The sequence below is a fragment of the Labrus mixtus genome, chromosome 20, assembly GCF_963584025.1.
Source record: "Labrus mixtus chromosome 20, fLabMix1.1, whole genome shotgun sequence".
In the NCBI taxonomy this organism is placed as follows: Eukaryota; Metazoa; Chordata; class Actinopteri; order Labriformes; family Labridae; genus Labrus; species Labrus mixtus.
Genome location: NC_083631.1, coordinates 22,516,297 through 22,541,398, shown reverse-complemented (window position 1 = coordinate 22,541,398; position 25,102 = coordinate 22,516,297). Strand labels below are relative to the sequence as shown.

The 25,102-nt window shown below is 45.8% G+C and overlaps 1 protein-coding gene across 6 annotated transcripts in view; it reads left to right on the top strand.

Moving 5' to 3' along the window:
- Positions 1–24,795, top strand: part of LOC132954222 (caskin-2-like) — a 59,875-nt gene extending 35,080 nt beyond the window's left edge. Inside the window, exons 4-23 of one of the 6 annotated variants that reach the window (XR_009665730.1) lie at positions 408–505; positions 1,157–1,302; positions 4,285–4,380; positions 5,761–5,891; positions 9,582–9,690; positions 10,314–10,458; positions 11,431–11,525; positions 12,214–12,331; positions 12,743–12,916; positions 13,178–13,252; positions 16,989–17,125; positions 17,630–17,693; positions 18,348–18,445; positions 18,569–18,679; positions 18,782–18,883; positions 19,451–19,589; positions 19,676–21,382; positions 22,694–22,967; positions 23,087–23,243; positions 23,283–24,795. Coding sequence is in view for 5 of the 6 variants with exons in the window: in XM_061026728.1 (XP_060882711.1) it covers positions 408–505; positions 1,157–1,302; positions 4,285–4,380; positions 5,761–5,891; positions 9,582–9,690; positions 10,314–10,458; positions 11,431–11,525; positions 12,214–12,331; positions 12,743–12,916; positions 13,178–13,252; positions 16,989–17,125; positions 17,630–17,693; positions 18,348–18,445; positions 18,569–18,679; positions 18,782–18,883; positions 19,451–19,589; positions 19,676–21,382; positions 22,694–22,967; positions 23,087–23,183 (3,916 nt within the window). In the remaining variant the exon portion in view is untranslated. Of the gene's footprint in view, positions 1–407; positions 506–1,156; positions 1,303–4,284; positions 4,381–5,760; positions 5,892–9,581; positions 9,691–10,313; positions 10,459–11,430; positions 11,526–12,213; positions 12,332–12,742; positions 12,917–13,177; positions 13,253–16,988; positions 17,126–17,629; positions 17,694–18,347; positions 18,446–18,568; positions 18,680–18,781; positions 18,884–19,450; positions 19,590–19,675; positions 21,383–22,693; positions 22,968–23,086 lie in introns of all 6 variants that reach the window. The other 5 variants (XM_061026729.1, XM_061026728.1, XM_061026731.1 and 2 more) reach the window with 5 other exon arrangements.
- Positions 24,796–25,102: the final 307 nt, after the last annotated feature.

Here is a 25,102-nt window from a genome sequence, read left to right as displayed (position 1 = left end):
GTGTGTGTGTGTGTGTGTGTGTGTGTGTGTGTGTGTGTGTGTGTGTGTGTGTGTGTGTGTGTGTGTGTGTGTGTGTGTGTGTGTGTGTGTGTGTGTGTGTGTGTGTGTGTGTGTGTGTGTGTGTGTGTGTGTGTGTGTGTGTGTGTGTGTGTTAAACACGATTGAAATAACCCGACCTTGTTCCTGTAGTCTTGTGAGGACTTTTAATTAAACACAGTGCGGTGAGTGAACTGATGTGGTTACTTTATGTGTTTGTGGTGAATAATCTGACTCTCTCTAAAACCGCAGCCTGTTTACTGTTCAGTGTTTTATGACTCTGTGTGTGTGTGTGTGTGTCTCTCTCTCTGTGTCTGTGTGTGTGTGTGTGTGTGTGTGTCTGTGTGTGTGTGTGTCTGTGTGTGTGACAGGTTTTCAGCTCTGCATCACGCCGCTCTCACAGGAACCACAGAGCTGCTGTCTGCTCTGCTCGAGGCTCAGGCCACCGTCGACGTCAAGGACAGCAACGGTCAGTCACGCACACACGCACGCACGCACGCACACACACGCACACACACACGCACACACACACCTACTGTCTTCAACTTACTTATTCAGCACTATGTATAAATAGTTTCTGATTTCTGATATATTTCTGAGAGACAGGAAGGAGGAGAAAGCGGGGGATGACATGCATTAGATTCAAATCTTTAACCGCTGCGATGATGACTACGCTCTCTGTACATGGAGGGCGCCACATAACCGCTAGGCCATCAGATCCCCCTAAATGTTCATATTTTCTCAGACATCTAAAGTGTTCTTTGTGTTTTTAACTGCGCCTCTTCTTCTGCTTATATCCGTGTTCTGTCCGTGATGCAACTCGATGATCAAATGACAAAAAATAGCCAAACACATTTAAAGACCAGCTGAGAAGCCGCTGCTCCAATGACCTCAGAAAATAGGATAGTCCACCTTAACCTGTTTAAAAAAACAGGTGTGTGCTGATTCAACCACAATCTACACATCTGTCAGACCGGCAACAGAGACAGAAACAATGATTTTAACTGTCTTTTAATTTGAAATTTGAGGATTTAAAAGTCCTGCTGCATCTTTTTCAGCGTTGCAGAATCAGTGTGTGAATGTACCCGTGTGTGTGTGTGTGTGTGTTTGATCCGTGCAGGAATGCGTCCGCTGCATTACGCCGCCTGGCAGGGGAAAGCCGAGTCGGTCCTGATGCTGCTGCGCTCCGGAGCTTCAGTGAACGGCGTCTCTTTGGACGGACACATTCCTCTTCACCTGGCAGCGCAGTACGGACACTTCCAAGTGGTCAGTACAAAAAACACTGAAGTTTCATATTTATACTTTTTTTCTAAACGTTTAGCTCGGATTGTCGAAGGTTTTTATGATGATTACCGAATTTTAGACTTGATAGGACACTAGTTAAAATCAAAAATCATCCATACCTGAAGATTTTTTCCGCCGCTTGCGATTAACTCTTTCAGAGTCAGATTCTTTATTGTCCAACGAGGGGAAATGTGTTTTGCAGCAGGAGCACACAGAAGACAAGAAACACAAAAACAACATCACCGCAAAATCTAAATAAAAACAAAGTTACAAATCAGAAAAAAACAACAAAAATTCATGTGTAAACGTGAGTGGAGAGGGGGGTTGGAGGTGTGTCACTGGAGGAGAGCGGAGGCTTCAGTATGGAGGAGGCGTGGCCTAAACAGCAGTTTGTTTTGGTTTCATGCTGGTGCTCAAGGGCGACATCTACTGGATCAAAAAGGTTGCACACTCTTCATTTAGAAACACATTTTAAAATCACAAAAAAATTGCAGGCAATCTCCAAGATTGCACTAGTTAGTTGTCAACGTTTATTTTATCAATTTAGACAAGATGCAGCGGGTTTGTCTGCAGTTTTGAAAAGTTCAGTCCTTAAAGGCTTTATATGTGATTTTTTTTGATCCAGCAGATGTCGCCCTTGAGCACCAGCATGAAACCAAAACAACTCGCGCTGCATTGTTGTGTTAGCATGCTAATGCTAGCGATCTTTATTATGCTCGTATCTTCACACTGCATGTAAATTTACCTGAAATGAGCGTGATCTAGAAACACAGTTAAGCAGTGAGTACAGTATGTTATTCTTCTTTTCTCTAGTCCCTCAATTAAACAACTTTTATACACGAGGGGGAGGAGTCAGCCGGCCGTCCGGGCGATGTAAACAAAGTGAAGATAGGACTCTGAAAACTCTGAAAACATCACAGACAGTGGGACTCGGGTGTTACACCCATTGTAGACAGTCATGACTCACAGAGTTATTTTCAGAGGAGATACTTGATTTATATTACATTTAAGTGTGTTCATCAATATGAACGTCTAACGGCGTGATGACAGTGGCGCTGTAGTGTTGGATTCTGCTTTCTAACAAACAAAGGATCGGAGCCTTTTCTCTGTGTGGTTACTTTACTACAGATGTGATTGGATTAGAGGGGATTCAGACGGTAATCATGAGGTGGATTTTCTTTGAGGGCGGGGGATGGGGGGGGGGGGTGGTGTTGTTGTTTTTGTGGGGTGTGTAATTAGTAGTGACCCTGTTTTTGTGTGTTGTTGTGCGTCTCAGCCGAGCAGATGTGATGAAATGAACACTGCAGAGGTTTTTTATTTTTGTTAATTTTACATTAATCCTGACGGGCAGATTTTTAGGGTGGCTCATGCTGTAATCACACACACACACACATATATACATACACACACACACACACACACACACACACACTCACACACACACACAGGATTAGGATGAATATAGGTGAGCCAAATTGTCTGTGTTTTTATCTCTGACCCCCCCACTGAGAAACACTCTCAGACGGTTAAGTCCGACTTTGACTGTCGGTGTTTACAGAGTCCTCTTGTTTACATCTGAGCGAGTTATTTTTGACCAAAGATTTTTTTTTTTTAATGCTCATTTTACTAATAAAAAGCAAGAAAAATACTCCTAAATATACAGACTCATGCAGATGTTCCTAAGATTAAAACTCACTCTGCTTTGACTCCTCAAACAAACCTGAACTGTGTCATTAGTTTTTATTTTTACAGAAATTAATCAACTCTGTCTGAGCTTTAATGAGATGTGAGTGCTGATATGATCATGTTTTTTTTAAGAGTCTTAGATTAATGTTTATATTTCTCTTTAGTCCGGATTAATAGAAACCACCTCCTTCATTCTCTCTAATCCGTCCTGTCGGGTCCCTGCAGAGTGTGTGATAATAACACAGATCCGTCTTTGTGTGTCTCAGATGACATCATCATCTGGTTGGCCGAGAGGATTGTGAAATATTACACAGCTTTCATAGTCCACATACATAACAACTCCAAATCCTCGGAGGGGCCGAGACTCTGACGACACCTCTGCAGTGCAGGTGTTTGAATCCGTGAGGAGTCTGCAAACACTCACTCAGAGTCAGGCTCCCTCCTGCTGCAGTCTGCAAAGAAGGGTCGTCACAATACCAGATTTTAAAACTTTACTAGTATAAATCAAACGATATCGACACCTGTTTCAATACCACTGATACAGAAGTTAACAAATATCGGGTCACTTCTTGGCAAACTCTTGCACGCTGTGGAAATGTACAAAAATGTTTGAAAATTAGAAAGTGGGCAGGAGTTAACTTGCAATATTTCATGGATTCAATCCTCTCCAACCCACTTTTCTTATTGTGTAGATGTTATAGATAATAGATGTTTTTCGATACTGAAGATTTTAACTTTTTCAAGATTTTAACAACCTAACTAAAGAGTTGAATAAAAGAGTCAAACACAGATCTCCTCCTGCTACAAACTGACTTTCAGTGTAAACTCTTCTTGTTCTTTGTGTTTATGTGTTCATATAAGCGGCTGTAGCTGTCATTTTAATTGCTCTAATGTGCTGCTAATGTAGGAGTTAAATTTGGCAATTTAATTCAGTCTGTAGGGACTTGGGTTGGGAACCGGAGGGTCGTTGGTTCAGGTCCTGGCGCAGACCAAAATTATGGAAGTTGGTCTGGTAGCTAGAGAGGTGCTAGGGCACTTCCTGAGTACTCCCCTTGAGCAAGGCACCGAACCCCCAACCGCTCTGGTGTGAGAAGCATGTCTCTAAAATAAGTGTAAACCAAAAGAATCAAACATACTCAGCAGCTCCGCTCAAACATCAGTGTGTATTTCTGTGAACTTGTCTGTATCACTGTGTTATAGTTCTGCTCTCATCATTCTTTGTACTCCACATGAAGCATAAAGTAACGTTGTGTGCCTGTTTCTGTGTTTGTGTGTCAGTCTGAGATGTTGCTGCAGCATCAGTCCAACCCCTGTCTGGTCAACAAGGCCAAGAAGACTCCTCTGGACCTGGCCTGTGAGTTTGGAAGAGTCCAGGTGAGCGTTCAAGAATGTGTCATGTGATCGGGGTCAGGGTTAGTTTCAGCGTGAGTCAAAGTAAAGTCTCACTTCTGGAAAACTTTTGTAAGAGTGATGGTTTGACAACACACAGTCACAGCTGGACAAACACACTCACACACACACACACATAGAGGGGTTTGGGTTACGTTGCCACGGTTACTTTTCTACCTCTGTCTGTAAACATGGCGGTTATCTTTGTCTTATTGTCTCCGTGTTGAGCTCTCTCACTCTCCAGCTGCACAAAACCATCAGCGTGTCAGAACAGGGGTTTCTTTTTTTATTATTGACATATTTCATCATTCTGACACACAAACGAGCAGATATTATTTTACTCTGGACATTTTAAGAGCTCCGTCAAAGTATTTATCCTGTCGAGATTTTCCAAAAACCTGGACTTAAATCTTTAACACAAGCAGAGTCAAGTCAACTTTATTTATATAAGATAAGATAAGATAATCCTTTATTTATCCCACAATGGGGAAATTTATATTTTGAAATATAGCATGTTTCAAAATGACCAAAGTGCAAGAATACATAATACAGTATAATAATAATAATAACAACAATATGGTATTAAATCTAAAATGTAAAAACTCAAGCAGAGTGACAGGAAGTTGAACGTGGAGGAGTTGAGAGAATGAAGTTGGTCGGAGACGTCTTTGTTTTGACTCATGAGTTTGTTAAATGAGACATGAAAGTGAAGCCTGATCCTCCACAGCTGATTTAAACTTCACCCAGATATCTTTAGAGTGTGTGTGTGTGTGTGTGTGTGTGTGTGTGTGTGTGTGTGTGTGTGTGTGTGTGTGTGTGTGTGTGTGTGCGTGTGTGTGTGTTCCTCAGCTGCCGCTCAGTGATGTCAGGGTGTGTCGACAGCAGCTGCTCTGTTTCCATTCCGCTCTCCTCTGTTTCACCTCCTCCTTAAAACTCTTCAAAATTTAATCTTAAATATAAATAAAGATCATAAAAGTGTCTGGCTTGATTTCAGGAAATTGTGTGTCAAATGTCACAGCCATTGACTGTGTATAAAGATGGACGTCGTGTCTCCGCCTCCCCCTGTTGTACAAAAGTAAAGCCAAAATCCGCCCATTGACATATTGCTGTAAAGACGTCGTTTAAGTTGCTCAGTAGAGACGTTGATGTTTTTAAGTCTTCCTCCAACCAAAACACAAATTTATTACACAATGAAGCGTCAAACATCTGGAATCGCTTGTCGTATTTTGGTCTCTGAGGTGTTAACTCATCGTCTCCTGCGGGGGGGCTATGACGCCGTTTGTAAGTCCCAGTTGTGTCCTCAGATTTTGGCCGGTACATGTTGTCATCTTGTTCCTTTCTCTCCTCTCCCTCGTCGCTCTTCAGGTGGCCCAGCTGCTGCTGAGCAGTAACATGGTGGTGGCGTTGTTGGAGGGAGAGAGGAAAGAGCAGACGGACTCCGCCTTCACCACCCCGCTTCACCTCGCCGCACGCAACGGACACAAAGACATCATACGGTGAGAAAGAAGCACAAATATCTAATATCTCAAAGAGCAGATTGACTCTCTTTGTGAGCTACAACTGTCTCAAGAAGTGCACTGAAGTCGAGACATGCACGCCGTGTCAGTTCATCCCGGACAGATTCAGATTCAGGTCACAGCTCCTGAATGTTTCAGACATTTCAAAAGAGACTTCTTTGGTAATTTTTTTTTTTTTTTGCTTTTAATTTGATGTGACAGATGAAGACAGTCTGGAAAGAACTGGGAGGAGAAAGTTCAGATGCATGTTCTACTAACTCAACTAAACTTCCCAGTTTGAAACATTTTACAAGGGTCAAAAAATATGTTTTGAAATCCAAGTAATGCTAATTATTATAATAGCAAATGCGGCTTGCACAGACTGGAGCAGCTTAAATAAGGCGGCACGAGTCGGACCAGCCAATAGGATGCTTTGAAGCGAAACAGCTGGCCATCAGGTGACGAGGGTTTGCATGAGATCAGCTGTTTTCAAAAACACTGGCATGGTAGCAGAGCGTGACTCCGAGGCCTGCCTCACCTGACGCTACGCTAAATACATCAAAGCAGAAGTTAAAGTCTCAATTGACTCAATTATGTATATTTAAAAAAACAGCCAACGTCCACCAAGAGTTAAAGGATTTCTGTCTCATTAGGGCGTTTAAAAACCAATCCTCATAAAAACCATGAAAAACTCCACATCAGTCCAGCTCTAAAATCAGATTTTGAAATGCTGCTCATGGTTTTATGAAGGTGTGAAGGTTTCACTCAGATATTTAAACTCAGAGGTGAGTGGATACCGCGTGCAGTGAGTGGGCGGGGCTTCTGTGGTGCATGGTTGGTTGACCGCAGAGCCGACCGCATATTTGAATAATCGGGATGTGGGAGTGTGGACTCGTGGTTGTGTGAGGCTGTCTCTTCTTCATGCCTCACATATCCTGCAGAGCTCAGAAATACACCACGACGGCCCTCTGACCCAGTTTTACAACCCGTACCCTTGTTATATCTCAGAGAGTGTGTGTGTGTGTGTGTGTGTGTGTGTGTGTGTGTGTGTGTGTGTGTGTGTGTGTGTGTGTGTGTGTGTGTGTGTGTGTGTGTGAGAATGCAGGGCGAGCTTCCAGTACATATCCTTCCCATGAGCCTGCTGGTAGCTCGTCTGAATTTGACGTAAAAGAGGGAAGAAATGCGAATGAAGCCGAGCTGATTTACTGCACCGCTCTGTAACATTTTAATACTTTATAACAATCAATCAATCAATCAATCAATCAACTTTTATTTGTATAGCGTCAACTCATAACAAGTGTTATCTCGAGACACTTTACAAGAAGCAGGTAAAATACCTTACTCATTGTCTGTTAACATTACAAAAGAGCAGGTAAAAAGACCTTACTTATTGTTATGTTACAAAAAGCAGGTAAAGGACCTTACTTATTGCTATGTTACAAAGATCCGGCCTATCCATCATGAGCACTTTAGCAAAGCAGCAAAAGTTACAGTGGTAAGAAAAAACTGCCTTATTAAAAGGCAGAAATCTTCGGCCGGATCCCCGGCTCATGACGAAACAGTCTTCACAGGCCTAGACTGCGCCGGGCTTGGAAAGGGATAGGGGGAGAGATGGGATAAGATGCAGGAAGAGGGATAGAGAGCAAGGGGGTGGGGGGAGGTAGACCGTCCATCAGCAATCCGGTGGGGAGGGGAGGGGGTGTGGGGGGTTGTTCTGGCAGGCCGCCAACCCACGATCCGGTGGGGAGGGGGTAGTGGTGGGGTGGGGGTTGTTCTGGCAAGCCGTCAACCGATGATCTTGAGGAGCCTAGGGGAGCTCAAGAGCTCCCAGGAAAGTAGGTGGTTAGTGACTGAGATTTATAGATAGATACATGCAGTAATATGATGTACTGTATATGCAGAGAGAGAGAGACAGAGAGAGAGAGAGAGAGGAGCTCAAGGTGCCAGTTCCCCCGGTAGTCTAAGCCTATAGCAGCATAACTAAGAGCTGGTCTACACCAGCACCAGCCCTAACTATAAGATTTATCAAAAAGGAAAGTTTTAAGTCTAATCTTAAAAATACAGACTGTGTCTGCCTCCCGGACCCCGGCTGGAAGGCGGTTCCAGAGGAGAGGAGCCCGATAACTGAAGGCTTTACCCCCCATAGTACACTTGGAGACTGTAGGTACCACCAGCAGGCCTGCACTCCGGGACCGCAACGCTCTCAAGGGACAGTACGGCACTAGTAGCTCCTTAAGATAAGATGGTGCCTGGCCATTTAGAGCTTTGTAGGTGAGAAGAAGGATCTTGAATTCTATTCTAGACTGTATAGGGAGCCAGTGCAGAGAAGCCAGGACAGGAGTAATGTGGTCCCATTTCCTGGTTCTGGTCAGTACACGAGCTGCAGCATTCTGGACCCGTTGAAGAGTCTTTAGAGATTTGCCAGAGCACCCTGACAAAAGAGAGTTACAATAATCCAGTCTGGAGGTAACAAATGCATGAACTAGTTTTTCTGCATCACTTTGCGACAGGATATTCCTGATCTTGGATATATTACGAAGGTGAAAGTAGGCTGTTCTTGAAACTTGACTAATGTGAGAGCTAAAAGACATATCTTGATCAAAAATAACTCCTAGATTCCTAACAGTGGTGCTAGATGCCAGGCTGATGTCATTAAGGACAGTCACATCACTAGAAAAAGTCTCTCTGAGGTTCTTAGGGCCTAGCACAATAACTTCAGTCTTGTCTGAGTTAAGTAGCAAAAAATTTCTGGTCATCCAGGTCCTAACGTCCTTAAGGCATGTTTCTAGCTGACATAACTGACTGGTACCATCGGGCTTCATTGATACATAAAGCTGAGTATCATCTGCATAACAATGAAACTGTATGGAGTGTTTCCTCATAATATTTCCCAGAGGAAGCATATATAATGTAAAAAGAATTGGTCCAAGCACTGAACCTTGTGGGACTCCATGGCAAACTTTAGTGTGCATAGAGGACTCATCATTAACATGTACAAACTGAGATCGGTCTGATAAGTAGGATTCAAACCAGAGCAATCAGAGCTCAGAGGGAAATCAGTGTGCTGAACGCTGAAATGTATCTGTGCCACAGAGATCTTATTCACTCCTATAGAGTTAGAAGGCGTGTCTGTCCGTTTTTCACTTGTTAAAAAAACCCAAAATAAACTAGGCTGCATGGTGGTGCAGTAGTTAGCTGACCACGCCCCCTCTCTGGAAGGGCTCAGGTGTCTCGGGCTTTCTCACTCCATGTCCTATTGTTTGTTCTGATCCTGTGTTTGATCATGTCTATAAACCCCTCTATTTCAGCCCTGCTCAGAACAGGCTGTTTCTGTGTCTGTACCTTTAAATATGTAAATTAGCTGTGTCTGACCACACCCCCTCTTTGGAAGGGTTCGGGTGACTCTGGCTTTCTCGCTCCATGTCCTATTGTTTACGGTGAGAAGGCAGACTCAGAGGGCAGAACAAACACCTAGCTGTGGGAGTGTCACCCACCTGGGGGAGGGGCTACTGCCCTTTGTGATGTCATGAAGGGAAAATCTCCAAACGGTCTGTTTGAGCACACATTTTCTGAAAAGTGGAGCAGGAAAAAGACGGAGAGAGAGAATTTTTCTATCTCCCACCCTTAGATGAGGTGACACAAGTCGTAGGACTCACAGGTGGATCTCATGTCTCTGTTTTTTTATTCCAGGCTGCTGCTGAAGGCCGGCATCGACATCAACAAGACCACCAAGTCTGGAACAGCTCTGCATGAAGCTTCTCTGTACGGGAAGACCGAGGTGGTCCGGCTGCTGCTTGATGTATGTTTACATTCAAAGATATTCTAACATCTTGTTTTTTATATATCTTTTTTAATCTCTCTAACTCAACATGCTCTCTTCTTCTCTCTCGTTTAGAAACATGTGGAGTGTAAAGATTCTTCTTTATGTTTCTGAATTAAAGGCTTTACTCTGATTAAATTTGTGGAGTTTGTAAATGTGTTTGCACGGATCTAATGTGAGTAATTATTAAGATTAAATAACATGGCTTTAAAAAGAAGAAAATGTGTGGACTGTTGGAGTGTGTCGAGGGCAGCACTACAGGAAATGTTTTGCAGGATGTTTTAAAAATGAATTAATAGCTGTGTTACATTTTCTTTGAAATTGCACTTTCTGATTCACTTTCTTACAATCCGAGTGTTTGGGAGAGCTGCTCTGTTTAACCCACAGCGACTGCACTCCGTTCATCTCCCCCCCCTGCAGCTACACTTCCCCTCTCAGTTCAACGCTGACGTAAGATCAGATCAAGCCTCGACCAAAAACCCCCCCAGAGGGCAAACTGCATATTTAAGACGACTTGAAAGGGGAGAGAATAGTCAAAGAACAAATCTCTTGTCTGAAGAAGTACGGTAACTGTTAATCGTTTTCTGTGTCGTCACCTGCAGGCTGGAGTGGACGTCAACATCCGGAACACGTACAATCAGACGGCGCTGGACATCGTCAACCAGTTCACCACGTCGCACGCCAGCAGGGACATCAAACAGCTGCTTAGAGGTCAGTGGTGGAATGACAATAAGCACATAAACTCAGGTACTACACTCACTGCACTCGATCCTCTCAGTCATGACTTTTGCAAACTTTTCTTCTCCTCCTCCTCTGTTCTCACTTCACTCACCTCCCCCCCCCCCCCCGGATCTGGGTCTCTCACCGTGCAGAGGACATATTGAGCTCCACCTGACATAATTCAAACAGCAGCTGTGTTGAAATTTTTTTTGGGGGGGTTATGTAACGCTAAACTCTTTATCAGCCAGCTCTCACAGCTTCAAAGAGCAGCCTGCTCACATTCAGCCTCAAATTTTAACAGAGCTGTATATATTCTGTGTGAGGCGCTCCGCTCTGTAATCCTGCAGCCGTTTGAAGTTCCTGTGGGAACACACTGAGGGAATAATGAGCGGTTGTGTTGAAGAAGTGATTTAAAACATGGATGGAGACTTTCCCGTCGTGTTTACTGGTGCACAGATGAGTGACTTGTACAAACATTAATAATTGATGTGTTGTGTTTGGGGCTGCGTACAGTGAGAAGTCTTCTTTGAATGAACGGCGACTTACTGTAAAAACTGACAGCATGGTCTCTCCGAGCCGACTGCTGTATTTACATTTCTATTAATTCTATATCTCAAGATGACAACCTCTATTAACTTCCTACTGTCTTTGTACTTTTGTTGTCCTTCCCTTTATCGAGTTATTTACACAATGTTTGCATATTCTTATTATCGATTCATATTTGGGGACTTTGCCCCCCTAGAGGGACCACTAAAGATCTTAGGAAAGGCACGAGGCTCTCTCTGCTCTGAGGTTGTTTTAATTAGATGCACACATTTTAATTAAAAGATAAATGTGAAAACTATTGGCGACATTTTTATATCATAAATGTCTAAAATGTTGAGTTTGGTTGTTTTACTTAATAAACAAAAAAAACATTAAATTTAATAAAAACGTTTTTCTGAAAAGGTTTGGATTCATACTTTTCTGTAACTCTCTCTGGATGTTTTTCCCCGACAGATGCTACAGGGATTCTGCAGGTCCGAGCTCTGAAGGATTACTGGAACCTGCACGATCCCACCGCTCTCAACATCCGAGCCGGAGACGTCATCATGGTGAGACGCTCAGAAACAAGACTTTTTCTCAGAGCCCAATGAGTATTAAAAAAAACTCTGAAAAACAGGCTCCCAACAACTACAAGTTTTAAAGGTCACATATTGGGCAACATTTTAAAATGATTCTACATTCTGCCATGGTGTAATATTGGCTTCCCAGTCTGTGCATTCACATTGCCTTACGGTGTTGCAACAGTGCGAGAGAGAACTGCACAGCACAGCACACACCCATACACACACACAGTCAGACATGCGCACACACACCCCCACATGCAGCTCTGAGTTCCCGTCAGTGAATCAGACCTGTGAGTAAAACTGGAGGAAATGATGCAGGTGCTGCTCTGTAGCTTCATGTTGGGACTTCTATTAAAGCATTAAACATCACTTAAGTGTGTTCTGAAAGTCATGAGGATTAAACAGTGGAAAAATCCAAACGCTGATACAAAATCATGCTTTTGTCTTTTTCCTGCTCCGGTTTCCAAACATGTGAAGAAGAGTAGGAGAGCTGATTTCTACTTATTTGTGTCAGACAAACTGGACACATTGATGTCCCTCAGTGGGACGGAGTGCGTGCTGACACCAGCTCAATCCTTCTGCCACTCGCTGCCTCGACGTGCAGTGACTCCGCCCCCTGTGACATCACATGCACACCCTCTATAGTGACTCTCCCCTCTTTCTTCTTCTGCAGGTTCTGGAGCAGCACTTGGACGGACGCTGGAAGGGCCACATCCACGACACCCAGAGAGGAACTGACCGTGTCGGCTTCTTCCCTCCGTCCATCGTGGAGGTCATCAGCAGACGAAACGGTCAGTCCCCCCCCCCCACAAAGAGGATGTTTCAAATCAGACGCCATGAAAAACATCCGGTCATTAAAGAGAGTCATTACACATGATTGAACGTGAATAAATCAAGAGTGTGCTGGTCAGTGTTTCAGCAGCATCTTCATCACCTCATGTAGGATGTGGTTTAGATTTAAAGCCCCGCCCCCTCTTCTGTTCATACCTGATAATGGAAACTAATGCACCTGCTTTGAGAACCATCCCATGCTTCCACCTCCTCTCTCCTCTCTCCTGCATCCATCTCTCCATCCACACCACATAATGACTGACCTCCACCTCTAACCATCAGCTTGATAACCTCCCTCCCCCTCCTCTTCCTCCTCCTCCTCCTCCTCCTCCTCCTCCCGCTCCTGTTGTCCTACCCATCTCGCCCTGTAGGGGGCACCCTGTCCCGGCACGCCTCTCTGCCCACCCAGCGCCAGCAGCTGCACTCCAGAGCCCCCCTCTCCTCCAGCCTCAGCTCCGCCCCCCAGACTGACGACTCCTACACTCTGTATGCTCCCCCCACCCATGTGGTGCTCCCGCTAGCCAACGGCCTCACTACCAGCACAGGTACACACACTCTTCACCATCTTCCTGGTCGCTGCACCTCCACAGCTTTTGTTTCTAACGCTAACCCCAACAGGAAGGATCATCTCTAATGTGCATGAAGATTTTGTCCAGCATTTCGAGTCCTAACTCTAAGATCACTTCCAACGTGTTTTTCCCTCAGACAGATAGTCTTTGTAATCTAATCTGTGTCCTCCAACACGCCTCAGTTAGCCCCTCCCTCCCCGACAGATCGCAGTCCCTCAGAGTCTTTGTGTCTGATAGGTTTGTGTCCAAGCCGCCTGTCTCAGTCTGATTTTCCCTTCGAGGACATCTGGGTTCTCAGGGACTCGTGTCATGGTAAGAGCCCCCCCCCCCCCCCCCCCCCGAACATTGGCTTCTCCCCCCCCTGGCTGTTCTGAAGCTGCCCCGCTGCCCCGCTCAAGGCTCTGCATCAGGACCCAACACACCAATACAACAATACACATGCCTAAAAGACACAGCCTCATGTCGCTAAAAATAGCCTTAATCGCGTCACATGATCTAATGTCCTATCGCACAACTTCATGTCCCTGCACACTACCTACATGACCCTTGTTACCTCATGCCGCCTCACATCTCTTCATGATGACTCATGCCACTCATGACCTCATTGTGACGCATCACGCCATCTCAGGCTACCTCGAGTCCCCTCATGTCGCGTCACAGTACCTCGTGTTCAGCTTGCTGCCTCACACAATCCCATGCTCCCTCATGAAACATTATGCCTTCTAGTGCCGCCTCATGTTACCTCATGACGCCTCGTGTTACCTCATGACGCCTCGTGTTACCTCATGACGCCTCGTGTTACCTCATGACGCCTCATGTTACCTCATGTTACCTCGTGTTACCTCATGACGCCTCGTGTTACCTCATGACGCCTCATGTTACCTCATGTTACCTCATGACGCCTCATGTTACCTCATGTTACCTCATGACGCCTCGTGTTACCTCATGACGCCTCATGTTACCTCATGTTACCTCATGACGCCTCATGTTACCTCATGTTACCTCATGACTCCTCGTGTTACCTCGTGTTACCTCATGACTCCTCGTGTTACCTCATGTTACCTCATGACGCCTCGTGTTACCTCGTGTTACCTCATGACTCCTCGTGTTACCTCATGTTACCTCATGTTACCTCATGACGCCTCATGTTACCTCATGTTACCTCATGACGCCTCATGTTACCTCATGCCTCCTCGTGTTACCTCATGACTCCTCATGTTACCTCGTGTTACCTCATGACGCCTCATGTTACCTCATGCCGCTTCGTGTTACCTCATGTTACCTCGTGTTACCTCATGTTACCTCATGTTACCTCATGTCGCCTTGTGTTACCTCATGTTACCTCGTGTTACCTCATGCCGCTTCGTGTTACCTCATGTTACCTCATGCCGCTTCGTGTTACCTCATGTTACCTCATGCCGCTTCGTGTTACCTCATGTTACCTCATGCCGCTTCGTGTTACCTCATGTTACCTCATGTTACCTCATGACGCCTCGTGTTACCTCATGTTGCCTCGTGTTACCTCATGACGCCTCGTGTTACCTCATGCCGCCTCGTGTTACCTCATGCCGCTTCGTGTTACCTCATGCCGCTTCATGTTACCTCATGACGCCTCGTGTTACCTCATGTTACCTCGTGTTACCTCATGACGCCTCATGTTACCTCATGACGCCTCGTGTTACCTCATGACGCCTCGTGTTACCTTGTGTTACCTCATGCTGCCTCGTGTTACCTCATGACGCCTCGTGTTACCTTGTGTTACCTCATGACGCCTCGTGTTACCTCATGACGCCTCGTGTTACCTTGTGTTACCTCATGACGCCTCGTGTTACCTCATGACGCCTCATGTTACCTCATGACGCCTCGTGTTACCTCATGACGCCTCGTGTTACCTTGTGTTACCTCATGACGCTTCGTGTTACCTCATGACGCCTTGTGTTACCTTGTGTTACCTCATGACGCCTCGTGTTACCTTGTGTTACCTCATGCTGCCTCGTGTTACCTCATGACGCCTCGTGTTACCTCATGACGCCTCGTGTTACCTCATGACGCCTCGTGTTACCTCATGACGCCTCATGTTACCTCGTGTTACCTCATGACGCCTCATGTTACCTCGTGTTACCTCATGACGCCTCGTGTTACCTCATGACGCCTCGTGTTACCTCATGCTGCCTCGTGTTACCTCATGACGCCTCATGTTACCTCGTGTTACCTTGTGTTACCTCGTGTTACCTCGTGTTACCTTGTGTTACCTCGTGTTACTTCATGTTACCTTGTGTTACCTCGTGTTACCTCATGACGCCTCATGTTACCTCGTGTTACCTCGTGTTACCTCGTGTTACCTCATGACGCCTCATGTTACCTTGTGTTACCTCGTGTTACCTCGTGTTACCTCGTGTTACCTCATGACGCCTCGTGTTACCTTGTGTTACCTCGTGTTACCTCGTGTTACCTCGTGTTACCTCATGACGCCTCGTGTTACCTCATGTTACCTAGTGTTACCTCGTGTTACCTCATGACGCCTCATGTTACCTCGTGTTACCTCGTGTTACCTCATGACGCCTTGTGTTACCTCGTGTTACCTCGTGTTACCTCGTGTTACCTCATGACGCCTCGTGTTACCTCATGTTACCTCGTGTTACCTCGTGTTACCTCATGACGCCTCATGTTACCTCGTGTTACCTCGTGTTACCTCATGACGCCTCATGTTACCTCGTGTTACCTTGTGTTACCTCGTGTTACCTTGTGTTACCTCGTGTTACCTCATGCCGTCTTACTACTTAATTTCACTGCACATTAGCTTGTCTGACTCGTTACCACATCCTGCATCATGATTCCTCATTTTTCCTTCACGTCACCTCGACCCAGCAAAGTTCCCTAAAATCGACTCATACTGTCTGACGTCACCTCATGCAGCCTGACATCTCTTTATTTTGCATCACCGCACGTTGTCTCCCGTCCCCTCACATTATCTCCTGTCACCCTGCTCCATCATCGGACGTCCTCTCAGATAACATCGCACTTCATCAAATCTCTTTATGTAGCCTCATGTCATCTCAGCTCGGTCGCCTTTTATCGATGCCTGCCTGCCTCACCCCAACTTCACATATCTCCACATTGTCTGACTTCATCTCCTGTCATCGTACATCCCTTCTATCGGCTCGCATCACTGAAGCGGCATGACGCAGCGGCCTGAACGTTGCCTCACACCTTTTCATGTTGCCTTGCATCATTTGCTGTCTCACATTGTCACAACAACAAAATAAAAACACAACAAGTGAGATTGACGGTGTGTTGGGTCCAAACACTTTGTATGATTTTACTGCTTCAGAGCGTTTGGCTGTCAGTATCCCTGGTGGTCCTCACTGGTACCACAGGGGGTCAACACTCATTTATGTCTTTATTCAACTGGAAAATGTTGCGAGGTGGAAGATTAGTGGGAGGCTCAGTGAGTCCTACCGAGCTGACTCAGGATCCTCTGAAGAAGCTGGATGAAGGCCTCACTAGAAACAGTCAGACAATCTTTGATATCCATGATTTATTCGATATCTATCCATTATGTCAAAACCAGATTTATTCCTCTGGTTACTTATGTTTCCTTCAAAACATAAGTTACCTCAAAAGGTTTAGCTATAAATCTAATCTCTGATATTTTTGTGCCTTTTTCTTTTACTGTTTTGTCTGTGTTTTAAATTCCTTCTGGATTTCATGTCGCAGCGAGAATCCAAACTTGAAAGCTTTTGCACCTTCTACCCTAGAAAAGAGTATTAGTCGTACACTGTCCTAAATGCCTGATGCTTCCGGCTTCATGATTTCATTAATGGATGCTCTTCTGCTCTGCCACAGCACCAGCTTTTAGACCAGAAAAACCTGCATCCTGCCCGCCATCGTCACCAGCCAGCACCTCAGGCCTTTGCATCCGCAGGCTTTCTGCCCGTTGTTTTGACGAAGAGCATCTGCTGCTTCTTAAAGCGTGATGCCGATTACTCTCGTCTTTCCCACATCCTGATTTTAAAATGTTTTTTTTTTTTTTATCGTTTGTTTGCAGCAGGAGACCGGAACAGCGTTGGGAGTACGGGGAGCGTTGGCAGCACAAGGAGTGCCGGGAGCGGGCAGAGCACCGAAAGCAACAACACACCCAACGGGATCCAACACATCGCTGTTCACCATGACAACGCCAACAAGGTACTTATTTGGGGTTATAAACAAAGTCTTTGGCTGCAACAGAAGTGATTGTACCCGACCTAAAAAGCCTCTGCATGTTTCTAATAAGCTCCACGAGCAGAAACGTGCTCAAACTAGGATCAATATTGGAGATGCTTTTGAAAAATGGAGAGAGGTTAGAACACAGAAAGGTTTACAGACCCATGCAGAGCTGGATAAACACTGAAGCTTCAGAGTCCACCACATGGTGACCTGAGTGAGCATCCACTCTAGAGAGGAGGGGGGGGGGGACAGCTCTCTACAAAGTTTAGAATTTAGACTGCAGTACCCATTTTAAACACTAGGTGGCAGAGTTACATACTGCTCCTTTAAATATTCCACTTTGGGTTCGGGTCAAACTGTGTTCAGAAATAGTCAAAATTAGGTAAAAGTTTAACTGGACTCAGCTCATTTCTTGTCAGTTTTCTGCTCCTCTGTTTATTGCTGCTCACTGACTCTGAGTTTCTTTTTCACATTTCTGTGCAGCCGGCTCCCTCTGCTGTTGATTGTGGACACTCAGACGTCAGCAGTCAGCCTGATTCTCCTGCAGGTAATACTCTCAGTGACATGGGCTGTTTTGGAAACCTCCTTCTACATACTACTATCCAACATAGTATGCATTACGTACTGCATAATGTATTCTACATTCAACAGTAGTATGTACGGTGGCTGGGAAGTGCAATGCAAAATTACAAATTTACATTTTGAAAAACAAAATTTCCGCCAAAACAAACAAAATGACCCCTCACTCAATCACTTCCGGGTCACTTCCTGCATTTGGTACATTCCCTTTCCGTCAAACTCTGTCGTGTGTAAATTTGTTTGGGGACTTCTGCCACTTGTAAATTTGTCTCAGCGCTTGTTAAAGTGTTTCACATCTTGTAAATTAGTTTTATAAAATGTAAATTTGTTTTGGTTTTGCAATTTTATTTAACAAAATGTAAAAGCGTTTTTTTCAAAATGTAAATTTGTCTAAAATTTTGTGAAAGTGTTTGACATTTTCTAATTTTGCTTTGCACTTCCCAGCCACCGTAAGTATGACAGCCAGTCACAGTATATAAAACATGAGAGCCCTATATGTAACCTTTCTCACCTCGTTACCTTGAGGGTTGAAGTGAAGGGAAACAGCTTACCTTTGAGGAGAATCCTTCAGGATGTCTAAAGATGTTTTGCCTGCTGAGCTGTGGTGTGATTGTCCCTGCAGGTGGGACTCCTCGGAGGCAGACGGTGACGGTGCAGAGACCTGCAGATCAGAGTTTCTCTCAGCAGTTTGTTCGTCCTCAGCAGCTGCTGGAGGGAAAGGTGAAGATCGCGTCCTTCCTATTGTCTTTGTGGATTTTTTATATACTTTTATTTTTACTGTTTGGTAGGGCACCTATGAAATAAAGAGCTTCAGTGATGTTTGTATTGGATGTGTATTTTTAGGATGCAGAGGCCATCTTTCAGTGGCTGAGGGAGTTCCAGCTGGAGCAGTATACTGGGAACTTCATCAGTGCTGGTTATGACGTTCCAACCATCAGCAGGATGACCCCCGAGGTAAACAAACATCATGCACTGAGAACTACACTTTGGGTGTTTTGAGGTGTTGTTGGACTTTCTTGACTCACTGATCACTCTGTACTCTGGTTGGGTTTCCAGGATCTGACAGCCATCGGAGTGACTAAGCCAGGCCACCGCAAGAAAGTCTCCCTGGAGATCAACAACCTGAACATCCCAGAGTGGCTGCCTGAGTACATCCCGGTAAGACTTCCAACTGTTTACTGCTGAATGCAAACTTTGTGATGCTATTCATCTAAGTCAGGGGTGTCCAAAGTGCGGCCCGAGGGCCATTTGCGGCCCTTGAGGGGATTTTTTGCGGCCCGTGACTTCAAATGAAGAATCAGAAGATTTTATTGATTAAGATTATCACATTATCTTATTTTTATTTTTCATGTTAACAAGGGCTGAACAATATTCCTAAAATAGAAAATGTTCAGTAACATGTATGTTGTTTTTTTTTTTTAAATCTACAGCTTTTACTATTTTCCACATTTTTTGTGTTTGAAAAAAAACGTATGTAAAGTTTTTGCAAACAAGCGGACTGTTGTTTAACCATTTAATGACCTGAGCTAAATGAACCACGTTACAGGCTCTGAGAAAAAAACAAATAAAGTAGATTTATTTTATTAAAGGGTTTCTTTAGCGAGCCTTTTGATTCTGATCAATTTCAACTATATTTAAAAATAAAAAACCTGTGGCCGACAATTTTGGCCCGCAAGAAAAACAGTTTGGACTCCACTGATCTGAGTGATCTGATCTTTCTCACAGTCTGATCTGGGGGAGTGGCTCAGTGCCATCGGTCTGCCGCAGTACCACAAACAACTCTCTGAAAACGGCTACGACTCCATCAGCATCGTCCGAGACCTCACATGGGAGGACCTGCAGGAGATCGGCATCACCAAGCTGGGTAAGGATCCCGCTATTCTTAGCATCTTAGCTATTGTGTACAGACCAGCAGTGTTTTTAAACTTTTGTTGTGATGGTTTCCTCCAGGCCATCAGAAGAAGCTGATGCTGGCGGTGAAGAAGCTGTGTGACATCCAGAGGGCGATCCTCCAGGCCGAATCAGGACAGGGAACGCTGCGCCGCAAAGGCCCCGGAGCCCTCCACCTGGTGACCATCGAGCCGCCGGACTCATCGGGCGAATGCTCGTCTCCTCACACCCCGAAGATGCTGACCTTCCAGGACAGCGAGCTGAGCGCCGAGCTGCAGACCGCCATGTCCGGTCACTACGGCGGCTGCGACGAAGGCTTGGCCATCAAGAACGCCGTGGGGATGTCCCAGAGCCAGGAGAGTATCGACGCCCGCTCCAGGGGCTCCGGGCGCTCCCAGGAGCCGCCCACGGCTTCCATCAACCCCCACTGCTGGTCTCAGGAGAACCTGGAGGGCAGCCCCGCCAAGGAGAGGAACCACCCCGAGGGCTGGGATCAGCGACCTCTGCAGCACCAGCTGCTGCCCAAGCAGGTGCCTTTGGGAACGGCGACCGTCTTTAAGTACCCGGCGATCCCAGCCAAGCCCAAGCTGTCTGCGTCCTGTAACTCCTCCCCCCACGGCTCCCCTGCTCTGAAGGGGTTCAGCTACCTGCATTCTCATTGTGGATCCACAGATCTGAACTCGCCTCAGAGGCTCGTCGACCACAGCATGACCCTGACTCCACCAAAGAGGCGCAACCAGAGCAAGATCCGCTACGCTCTATCGGACGGCGAGCCCGACGAAGACGACGACGAGGTTACTTTCCGTTCTGGGAACCTGTCGTCGTACGCCACCTTGACGCGCAAACCCGGTCGCAGCCAGCTGGCTCGGTTGCAGTCGAGCCCGGAGAAGAACGGAAACGTGGGGCGCAGCCAGTCGTTCGCCGTGCGCGCTCGCAAAAAAGGTCCCCCTCCTCCGCCGCCGAAAAGGCTGAGCTCGGTGAGCAGCACGACCAGCGGCGAGCTGAGCGACAGCAGCACAACGTCGTCAGTGGGCGGGGTCACGGACAGCCCGGTGAGCGTTCGGAGCATTGCAGCCTCTCTAGAAGGGAGGACGGAGGGGAAGGACCCTGCTGGATCTAAACCAGACCTCGTCCAGCAGGAGACTCCGCCTCCTCCTCTGAGCTCTACCGGTCAGGAAGCGAGAGAGTCTGGTGGCGTCAGGAGGCGGGTGCAGAGCGAGTGTATTCCCTCTCAGACCGGCGGCGGCGCCGAGTCAGAACGAGGGGTGAAGTCGGACACCGAGGAGGAAGAACCAAAAGGTCGCGGGCTGGACCGGTCTTCATCGCCCCACAACAGCTCCAGCGAGTGCATCCCGTTTGCCGAAGAGGGAAACTTAACCATCAAACAGAGACCCAAAGCTCCCGGGCCGCCGAGGGCCGAGGCCGTGCTGGAGCCTCCGGAGAAACAAGAACCCGCCAAGAACCTGGAAGTACCCGAGTTTAACCTGAAGGAGTCCGACACGGTGAAGCGTCGACACAAAGCGAAGGAGAAGGACCAGGCGGGAGGTTCCCCGAGTCGAGAGGCGGCGGAGGATGCCGGGTCGAGCGCCGGCGGCGGCGGCAGGCCTCTGTCCCAAAGCCAGGACGACGTCAATCTGAGGATCAGCGAGGCGCGTCTGGTGAGGCCGGCGAGTCCAGCGACAGGATCCCCGATCAGACGTCCACTCTCCCCGAAACCTCCCGCCGTCGCCCCCAAACCGGTCCGCCACAGTCTCCTGGCAGGACACGGTGAGATACTGACAAAGATATATATATCTGCTCATATCAAGTGTTTCTCTTAAAGGGTTAATATGTGATTCTTTCTTCACCTGAGAGAGGGAACCATAACGCTTAGTGGACATGAACACCTGCACGTACACAGACGCATCACCGACCTCGCCCTGCAGGTTGTCCTTCTGCTGAACCGTCTCAGCTGCTCGGGTGTAGTCCACCTTCAGCACGTCCCAGTTCTTAAACTTGGACTTATACACCTGAAGAGAAGACATGAATATACCAACCAATGAGATACACAGAGGGGATATTATGTTTCCAGCTTCTTCAAATTCTTTAAAGTGATTTTTCACTCTTAAATATATAAATCAAGTATCTCCTCTGAAAATAACTCTGTGAGTCATGACTGTCTACAATGGGTGTAACACCCGAGTCCCACTGTCTGTGATGTTTTCAGAGTTTTCAGAGTCATATCTTCACTTTGTTTACATCGCCAGGACGGCCGGCTGACTCCTCCCCTCGTGTATAAAAGTTGTTTAATTGAGGGACTAGAGAAAAGAAGAATAACATACTGTACTCACTGCTTAACTGTGTTTCTAGATCACGCTCATTTCAGGTAAATTTACATGCAGTGTGAAGATACGAGCAGAATAAAGATCGCTAGCATTAGCATGCTAACACAACAATGCAGCGCGAGTTGTTTCGGTTTCATGCTGGTGCTCAAGGGCGACATCTGCTGGATCAAAAAATCACATATAAAGACTTTAAGTCCCGCCCACAGAAATGAATCCAGAAGTTAAATTCTGAATCTTTGGAAAGGGGGGAATGACTCGTACCAGCTGGACCTGAAAGACAAAGTGTACTCTAAACGTGGACTTGACTTTAGTCCTCGAGGTCCCTGACTTGGGACTTATTTGGGATCTGATCTGGGACTTGTTTGACTTCACCAGGACTTAGTTGACCTTGTTGGTTTCGATTTGAGACTTGTTGATCTTGGATTAAGATTTGTTGGTTTTAGCTCTGGACTTGTTGATCTTGGATTTTGGATCTTAATGGTCTAGACTCAAGACGATATGGGGGTAGAATCAGGACTTGGCTCGACTCTGGGACTTGTAAGCGTTGCCACTCTTTGGTCCTGAATCTGGACTTTTGGGTCTTGACTTTGGGCCTGATTTGTCAAAGTTGAGACTTAAGATCAGTGTGCTCTGGACTTAAAGGTCTAGAGTTTAGACTTGTGGTAGATTTAAGACTTCTAGACTTCACTTTGGACTTTATGGTCGTTGATTTCAGACTTGTTGGTATTTGACCTTCTGGTGTTTCCTCCCCCAGCTGGACCCTTGTCTCCTTCTGTGACCGTCAGCGGGGTTCAAACCGTGGTCTTCAGCTCCCCGTCCTCCCCGGCTCACGTCCCCAGACCGCTGTCCCCTCAGGCCCCTCAGAGTCCCTCCCTGGCAGCTGCGAGGACTCAGGTGTACATGGCTGGTCCAGGGGGCACTCCGGGGACCGAGGTGGTTCAGCAGAGGCTGGATCAGACCAGCACGTCTCTGGAAGCGGCTCTGAAGGCCGTCGAGAAAAAACTGAACCGGGAGGACGACTCTGAAAGGTAAGACTGGAACGTGTGTGATTCAGACTGTGAATATGATGTGGAGTGTTTTGTAATGAATCATCGCTCCTCCTCTTCTTCTCCTTCTTCTCCTCCTCTTCTTCTTCTTCTCTCCGTAGTGTTTCACACTCAGTGAAGTCTGCAGGGACCATCCTGGACGACATCGGCAACATGTTTGACGACCTGGCCGACCAGCTGGACGCCATGTTGGAGTGAAGACTTTTCATCAAATCCAAACTTCTAAAAGAAAAAAAGATTCACCCGCAAACTCAGGAAGTGACCGAGAGAGAGAGAGAGAGAGAGGGAGAGAGAGAGAGAGAGAGAGAGAGAGAGAGAGAGAGAGAAAGGAGGGCTGACGGAGAGATGGATCCTCTCCTCTCTGAAGTCACCAGCTCTTAATCTCCACCCGTGCGTCTTCAGCGACCTCCTCCTCTCACGTTTATGACAGACTGATGAATCCCTGTGGACGGACGGACGGACGGACGGACGGATTCACTTTTTTTTTAATCGCTCAAACATGAACCAAACAAAGACCCTAAAGTTGGACCAGCCCGCTGTGAGGCTTTTTATTTACTAACTGAAACATGAAGTTTGATCTTTTTTTTGACCTCCTGACGCTTATTCCTGTCAGGCAGCTTGTCCTCAGATTTCTGTTGTGAAAGGTGTTTTTACTTTAAATTCAGATGAACTTATTTATTGGGTTTCCTCCTAAAAACATACAGAATATATTCACTTTTTACCAACAGAGAACAGTTAAAGTTCACTCCCCAAATACATGAACTGTCATCGTCCATTTTGTTCCTGGACGACTTGTTTGTATTTAGGTTTTTTAGCCATGTTGGATTTTTTTTGGAGCTGGAGAGGAGGGAGGTGGTGAGCAGTTTTGTCGAATCAAAAGAAAATCTAAGTTGTAATTCTAAAACCCATGAAGCCGGGTTTATTCCACAGATGAATCTAAAAAAATGTAACGCACGATTAGTTTTTATAAACGGGATTTTGAACGCAGGTTTTTATTTTCCTGGAGGAGAGACGAGAATCTGGACCGTGTCTGAACATTTCAAATGTTATCTTTGTAATATTTAAAGAAAAAAAAAAATCTATTTTATACAAAGTGACGTTAACCTCCGTGTGTGTGTCGTCTTCCACGCTGCTCGTGTTTGTGTGTTTTTAACAAACTGTTCATGAAGCTTCAGCAGACAGTTGACAGAAAGGGAAGAGCGGCACGTTCAGCTGAGGGGGGGAGGGAGGGAGGGGGGGGGGGGTCTCTCTGTGTGAGATACAAACTATTTTTTGATATTCATTTTAGCCGCATTAGTATTTAAATTAGACTTATCTAAATATGTATATTGTACACTAGAGGTATATACAGGAGCAGATACTCAACCAAAGTCTATGTACAGATTCTCCTCCCATATTTTCACAATCTGTCCTCCTCCTGTTTGTTTTTAACACTTTTATTATTCTTTACTGTCCGTCGCTCGGCCTGCGGCGCGTGGTTAAATGGTCATATAGCATGACATGTGAGCCTGTGTGTGTGTGTGTGTGTGAGTGTGTGTGAGTGTGTGTCTCTGTGTGTTTGTGTATGTGTGTGTGAGTGTGTGTCTCTGTGTGTGTGAGTGTGTGTGAGTGTGTGTCTCTGTGTGTGTGTGTGTGAGTGTGTGTCTCTGTGTTTGTGAGCGCTCTATATTTGAGATATTTCCTTTTTTGTTTTCCGTTTTCTCTCTTGTTTTCTCCAGCTGTTATCTGTTTAACTTTTGAATAACTAAGATGTTACTCTGCTCGTATGTTTTAATCTTTATTGACAGAGAATAAAGTTCATAAAGAGAAATCCTGCAAACCCTTTTTTTTTGTCCTGACAGACAGAAATGATGCTTTCTTATAACCAATGTTTTATATTAAACTGTCCTTATATGGCCTACACATTAAAGATTATAAACAATGAGTCATTTTAAAAACACAAAGATAAAAGTTTGTTAACACTTTAAAATTTAAAGTGTTAACAAACTTATTTAATAAATAAGTAATAAATAGTAAATAAATAATTTAATCAAATTTAAAGTTTAAATTAAGGTCTTTAATACAGATGCAATTGCAAGAAACCGCCAGCAGATGTCGCCATTTCTCCCTGCATCAAA